The 6,983-nt window shown below is 59.1% G+C and overlaps 1 protein-coding gene across 1 annotated transcript in view; it reads right to left on the bottom strand.

Annotated features, from left to right (window-relative positions):
- Positions 1–3,520: 3,520 nt before the first annotated feature.
- Positions 3,521–6,983, bottom strand: part of Ptprn2 (protein tyrosine phosphatase receptor type N2) — a 718,290-nt gene continuing 714,827 nt past the window's right edge. The window contains exons 22-23 of the mRNA XM_076835049.2: positions 5,598–5,671; positions 3,521–3,592 (exon numbers count right to left, since the gene is read on the bottom strand). Coding sequence (XP_076691164.2) covers positions 3,521–3,592; positions 5,598–5,671 — 146 coding nt within the window. The remainder of the gene's footprint in view (positions 3,593–5,597; positions 5,672–6,983) is intronic.

Genomic DNA, 6,983 nt, shown 5'->3' with positions numbered 1-6,983 from the left:
CCTTGGGTGCTCTGTGATTGTTTATTAAGAGCCGATCTCTGCTGGGTGCCGGAGGCCTGCCTGTGTTCCCAGCAACTCCGCAGGCTGAGGCAGGAGGGTCCCGAGGTCACGGCCAGCCTGGGCAACTTGGCAAGTCCCTGTCTCAGAACCAGAATGAAAAGAGCTGGGGTGTGGCTCCGGGGTGGGGCCTTGCCCAGCACTGACACGTGCGACAGGGACAAAGAGCTGGCCCCCAGGGTTGTCCTGCCTGCGATCGTGGCAGGTCCCCAGGTGGGTGTCCCTTCCTTGTCTGAGGCCCCCGAGTCTCCCTGGGCAGGGGTCAGTATTCCACCTTAACTTTCCAGCATGGACCCTTGGGCCCTGTGGGCAGGATGGTCTGCCTTTCTTTTGCCAGCTGGGTGGGATGGGCCCCAGCTGCCAGGGCTCACAGATGGTTAGGATTCAGGAATTTTGTAGACTGGTTTTTGGATAGTTGCTCATTAAAAACTAATGTTTATGTTAACCGACAATTTAGAGCAAATGCCCAAGGTCATGGAGAAGGACTTGCTGCCCACAGCACACAGAAGCCAGAATCAGGCACCAGTTGTCTGCAAAGAGGGAAAGCTTCACTGTGCGGCGCACCGCGAGGAGGCGGGCAGCCAGGCGCTCCCACCTGCTCCCTGGCCTGGGTGCGCAGCTCACCAGAGAGCAGGGAGCTGCTCTGGGCCAAGGCTGCGTGTCTCTCCTGAGGGGAGGCAGCTTCTGCCTGGGGGGTCCTGAGCTGTGACGTCACTGGCCAGAATGAGTGGGCTTCTAATGCTCACGTCCACGGCTGGAAAACCGGTCCCAACTGCTGGGGTCCTTGGTGAGAGGCCCGGAGGGTCTTCCTGGAAAACAGCTTGAGGACCTTGTTGTTGAAGGGCCTTTTCGAAACCTGGTCACGTCCCCTTCTTTGCAGGGCTGGGGTGGGACCAGGGCCGGGGCCTGTAGGCGAGTGCCCTACCACTGAGCCGCACCCCCAGCCCGTTTTATTTTTTGGTCAGGTACACCAGGCTGGCCTGGAACCTGTGGTCCTCTGCCCGGCCCCCTCGAGTGGCCACTGTGTCCAGTGGTGTCTGCTCCTCCTGGGGTGCCACTGCTCGCCTTGACCCCTGAGGCCACTCACAGAGGTGTTCTAATCTCCGTTGGAGGCAGACAGTCAGGATGGGGCTACGCTGAAGGTGCGGTCCGTATTCCCAGGGGAACTATGTGGCCAAGGGACGGAGCTCTATGGCCCTCAGAGCCACCTTGTGCCAGCACCAGGGCCACAGAGGTGCTGTCGGGCCTGCTTACCTCCGTGGGAGGTGGCTCGAGCTCCCGTGTGCTTTTTCAGAGCACCTGGCACCTGAAGCTGTCCACTGGCTCCAGGCCCCCACCCCGGGGTGCAGTTGGTCGCTCCTCCCACACGGCCAGGGGCCTCTGTAGAGGGCACCCTAGGAGGTCTTTCTTTAGGGCTCCACCACACACTAGGCGTCTTAAAACAGAAAGCGTTGATGACTGACAGCAGGTGCAGGTCTCGCACTCCCCTCCACTGGCAGCCCTGCCGCCGAGGGCTTCACTGTGCTGCTGGTGGGTCCAGCACAGCCGGCCAGCAGAGTGCCCGCGCAGGAAGAGCCCACGCCTTAATCCTGGCAGGCTGCAGACTCAGGGAGGGACTCACAAGGGGAAAGGACTAGAAGCCTGTTGTGACAGAGGCCAGCTGCTTAGGACAGGCCACAGACAAATGGGGCCAGCAACCCTGGAGTGTGTGGTGGGTGCTATCAGGAATGGTCTGATTTGGGATCCACCCGCTCCCCTGACCTCATTTCCCAAATTGTCAAGAAGGAAAGAGCCTGAGCCAGACCTGATGGTGCCTCCCCTGGGACCTGGCGCTGTCCCCAGTGTGAGTTCCTGTGAGATGTGTGTACCCGTGTGGACCGCTGAGCTCAGAGGCCGCCCCCAGGTGGGCAGAGCCGGGGAGGGGGAGCAGTCCTGAGGCCCGGCCGTCCAGGTGGGTGTCAGGGCCTAGGAATAGTGCATCGTGACCAAGTCAGGCCACCTCCGACCTGGCCATCTGAATGTTCAGTATCTTAGGACACACAGATGGACAGGAAAAACCTTGCTCTCCCTCCCAAATAAAGACAACCCAGTGTCAAGTTAGCAGTTTAATTATGACACAATTAAATGTATTTATAGATCTCACACTGGAGGATTTCCTTTGAAACATGAGAAGGTAGAAATTACAGGTAGGCATATGCTTCTATATTCAGATAAAGTCATTTCTAATAATCATTATTTAAATTCCAGATAGCGAGAAATGATTTTGGAAGAGAGAAGACAGATTAAACAGATACACGACACCATGGAAAGACGGAACATGATTTTGGCATCTCTCTCCCCGTATGGTGGCCCTGTTCACCACGTGCCCGAGACCCGCCATCAGAGCTGGTGGTGGGACACGCCAGACGGGCTCTTTTCACACTTAACCCACGAATGGATCTGCAGCGACTGCGACACCCCTGTGCCCTCCTGGACGCTATCCTTCTGAGGTTAGTGAAGTGGACTTTCCTGTGTCTGGCAGGAGGAGGTAAATCTGATGCTCAGATGTTATTTTGGCAAATCCGAATTATCTAGAAAATGAGGGTTTCATTAAGCAATCCCAGGAGGACCAGAGGCTTCGGGTGTTATCCACCAGGGGTCTTCCCTGGAGATGGGCCAGGCTCACAGGCTCTCTGCACCTGCTCTTCCCCGGGGTGGGGGCTTTGGATGTTCCCTGGGGACCCTGGGGCCTATTAAATGCGGACATTTGTTCTGACTGTGGTTATCTCATAGGAAAGTTCACTGGGGGCACCTGTTTTCGACATTTAAAACGCGTCTCCAGCTGGGCTGTTCCAAGGCTTGGCAGAGGGAGGTGGCCGTGGGAGGTCCTGGCCTCAGGAGGCCCTCTCTGCCCCAGGAAGGTCTCTGCCAGGAGCCCCACTTTCTGTGCTTGGGGTAAGGGGTGGCTGGCAAGGCCACCCACAGTGCCCGGGGGGTGTCGTAGGCACAGGCCCAGAGGCCACAATGAGGTCTCTCATCTCCCCAAAGCTGCAGGACAAGGGTCCTGCCTTAGCCTGTCCCAATGGCAGATGGTCTTACAGAGGGAGGAGCCGGGCCTCTGCTGTGGGCTCCCGGTCCTCCGGCATCGCACCCTCCTGCAGCGTGTGGGTCTCAGCACAGTCCCTCCCTGCAGACCACAGTGACGATCGGATGGCGGTGTCATGGATGTGACATCGCTGGCAATGAGAACGTGAGTGTGTGCTCTAGGAGGAGCACCTGGAGCGTGAGAACAGGGGCACCGAACCTTCCCTCCCCAGCTGGATGCTCCCACAGATCTCACGTCTACTTCAATGAAACAACGCCTTTAGCCGCAGACCGCGCCGTCGTGTGGGAGGTGGGTGGCCCCGTAACTATGTGGTCACCACAGAAGACACGCAGAGCCGCGCTCCTGTGGCGCTCCTGGGGGCTCCTGGGGGCTGTGCGCCTACTGGGGAAGGGCCTTCAGGATGGCGTTTACCTCCTCTGCCACAGCGGTCAGGGCGAACTCAAACTGCTCCTGTGGAGGGACGAGACGCGGGGGAGACCGGGTGAGGGCTCCTTCCCACTCAGGGCTGCCCCAGAGTCAGTGTGCAGACACTGTTTAGGGAGCGTCCCAGGTTTCAGTGGGAGCAACCAGAGCTCCTGGGTTTGTGATGGACACGGCTGGGGCTCATGGACTTCTGCTCACTCAGGCCGCAGAGGACAGCCTGGTGCTCCACACAGGTGCCAGCAGGCGGGCACACCCTGGGACAGTCCTGCCCAGCAAGCCCCGAGCTGATCACCAGGGAACAGAAAGAGCCCAGGCAGCTGGGTCCCCCACAGGACACAGCCCCACTTGTCCCCGACTGCCCTGCTTGCAGGAGATGGGGTGTGAAGGATCTGGGAGGCCGTCCTGGGCAGGCTCTGCTCCAGAGAAAGGCTCTGGTAGGCACGGGTGTGAACCCCCCAGCCCCTGGTCACTCAGGGGCGTGGATCTGTGCTGACCTCCTGGTTTTGGTGGGATGACCTACGGTGTTGACGTCTGGGGAAGCCTGGGGAAGGGTGCCTGGGGTCATCTGTGTTAGTTCTGCATTTTTCTTTTGCAAGTATAAAATAATAATAATTTAAAAACCCAAACTAAGAAAACATCGAGTGTGCTGTAACTTCCAAAGCCCTTTCACAATGACCACGGAAGACTTTGGTGGTCTCTCTGCGTGCCACAGAGAGCAAGCGAGACCCACGCGGCTCGACTCTGCCCACCGGGCCATCCCTGTCCGGCTCCCTAGCTGGGGTCAGCGTGGAAGAACCCGCCTTGGGGGACAGAGACCAGAGTGAGGACCGGCAGCCCTAGGGGGGAGGTCTTGGCTGGGGTGGGACCCCGAGTCCTCTGGTTCTGCTGGGAAGTCCTCTTTGTGGGGGGGGGGGGGTTAATGGACGTCGCCTCAGAGCCTGGGTCGGCTCTGACAGTGCAGGATGGCCCTGCACTCCATGAGGCCATCTTAAAAGACCTCTTCCAGTCAAGGCTGCCCCTCCAACCGCACAAGACCTTCAGTTGTCCAACTTCTCATCCTAACATCTGGATGGAGAGCAGGACTTGGGAACTGGCCGCTCAGGGAACAATTAGACCCAGCCACCAGCCAGGGACCCAGGGACCCAGACCCCACCCACGTGTGCTCTGGCCAGCCTACCCTGTGGTGCCCGGTCCAGCAAGGAGCCTTCTTTCTTCCTTTCTTTTCTTTTTCATTTTTTGTGGGGTTCCAGGGCCTCGCTCACACCAGGCAAGCGCCCCTCCACTGAGCTACACCCCAGCTCCACTAAGGTCTTTATTAAACTAAAGTCCTGCAGCTGGGGAAAGTAATTTTGCAAGGGCATCTTTTAAAAACGCATGCCCCTTGAGTGGGCCCTGGTGGCATCGGGGTCAGGGGCCCAGAGAGAAGGCAGAGGGCCGGTGTGTAGTGGCCCAGGTGTGTCTGTGGCCAGCCACGCGGGGCCTGGCTGTTGGGGGGGGAAGAGCACATCAACCTCTTTTCTAGCTGTTTCTAGCTCTGGCCAACCACGGCTAAAGAGCTCCGGTTCCACCGCGGGGTTGCAACCTGGGCCCTTGGGTAAGTCTGAGCTGCTTCGGAGTGTTCAAGGAGCTCTGCACACCCTGGAAACGCTGAGATGAACGCGCTCTGTGGCCCCCACGTGGCACAGCTGAGGTGGAGGAGGTGTGCGTGTGGAGGTGGGGTGAGCTCAGGACCCCACACCCAAGGGTCCTGGGTTGCGATTGCTCCACCCCGCCCCCCCCACACTTCAGTTCCCACCACCTGGGACTCGTCAGCACCTGTTGATGCAGAAAGTCTCCGTGTGGCTGCAGGAAGAGCCCGTGAGCCCTCAGGAAGCCCTGGCCAGCCCTTGCCCATGCTGTGGACATTGCTCAGTCAGAGCAGAGGGTTGCATGTGGCTTACATTAAACCAGGCCTGATCCCGCTTCTCTGAGGAGAACAGGCGCAGAGGGACACTGTCAATATCTCAAGTCCCAGAGGGCGGGCTGACAGTACCTTTGTCTGCACCATGCCTGGTCTCTGGTCCCTCAAGTGCTCCAGGGTCGCGGCGATATCAATCTCCTTAGCACCTGCAACAAACCACAAATTGGGCTGAGTCCAGAGCCAGGATGATCCATGCCGCATCTGTCAGTCTCCGGCTATCAGGTTCCCTTTGGGCAAAGAGGCCAATTGAAAATTATTACACTCATCCCTCAGCCGCTTGGCAGGCAGCTGCGATCCCAGCATTCACATAGAGAAATAAGGCGAGGGCAGCTTTCATTAGCATTAATTCAAGAAAGCGGGCTGAGAGCGGTGTTAAGTGCCTGTGCGGGTACTTATCGACAGCCAGCCGCCACGGGCCGAGGCGTCGCCGGCCTTTCTGGTGCGTTGAGAGGACCCTGGTCAGAGGAAGCCGCGTATGTGCTTTGATTTTGATTCCATAGGATTATTTTCCTTTTAGAAAAGATCCGTCAGACCAATCTTTTCTACCTTAGCGCCGGCTTTTGATGCAGCGTTCCAGAGCTGAAGGAAGGGTGACACCGCCGTGGCCGTGTGCTCAGGCGGGGCTCGGGACAGCGCCTGTCCTAAGGCGGGTGACGCTGGGTGCACACAGATGCTACCCGATTTTAAGTTCAACCTGAGTGTTTTCCACGCACACACCTGCTTTCCAGTGGGTAAGGCTCCCTGAAGGACAGACAACCATGGGACGGGATCCCAGCCCCTCAAGCTTGCTTTGGTTTAGACGGGAGACCCTACTGGCACAGAACAGGGCGGAATTAGGAGCAGGGCCTGAAGTGGGCAGAAAGCCACCATGGGAACCCCACACAAGAGCCAGGAGTTCAGGGGCCGCGAGTGACCCCAGTGGGGAGCCGTGACCACCTGCTACATGAGGTCGGGGCTAGGGTCATGCCCCCCTGGCAGCTGCGAGCATGGGGCCCAAGCCCCACCAAGGCTCGGTGGGACCAGCACCGATACCCTGGAGAGCGTCACCAGAACCAGCAGCTTGCCCCCCATGCCCATCAGGAGCCTGGATCCACATTGCGAGGCCACAGGGAGGGACTCCTGTGGCTCTGCTGGGTTGCAGCAGAGCAGCAGGCTGTGACTGCGCTGCCGCAGGGATCAGCTGCCATGGCTACGGGACCAGGGGCTGAGTGACAGTGGCCTGCACATCACCTTCAGGGAGGAAGGCCAGAGTCCCTTGCCGCAGGCAACCAGAGAACAGGTGGGGTGGGCCGGAGGCCTGGGAGGAGACGAATTCCAGCCCAGGTCCTGCAGCTCGAAGGGACACAGGGCAAGAGCACGGACAGCCCCGCCCCAGCCCGGGCCGGGCACCCTTGGAGGCAGACAAGTCCTGTGCTCTGTGCCCAGGGTTTCTCCAGCCTCGCTGAGCAGCCAGCACCG

The sequence above is a fragment of the Callospermophilus lateralis genome, chromosome 1, assembly GCF_048772815.1.
Source record: "Callospermophilus lateralis isolate mCalLat2 chromosome 1, mCalLat2.hap1, whole genome shotgun sequence".
Taxonomy (NCBI): domain Eukaryota; kingdom Metazoa; phylum Chordata; class Mammalia; order Rodentia; family Sciuridae; genus Callospermophilus; species Callospermophilus lateralis.
The sequence above is the reverse complement of the archived record's forward strand: the minus strand, read 5'-3'. Positions and strand labels throughout refer to the sequence as shown.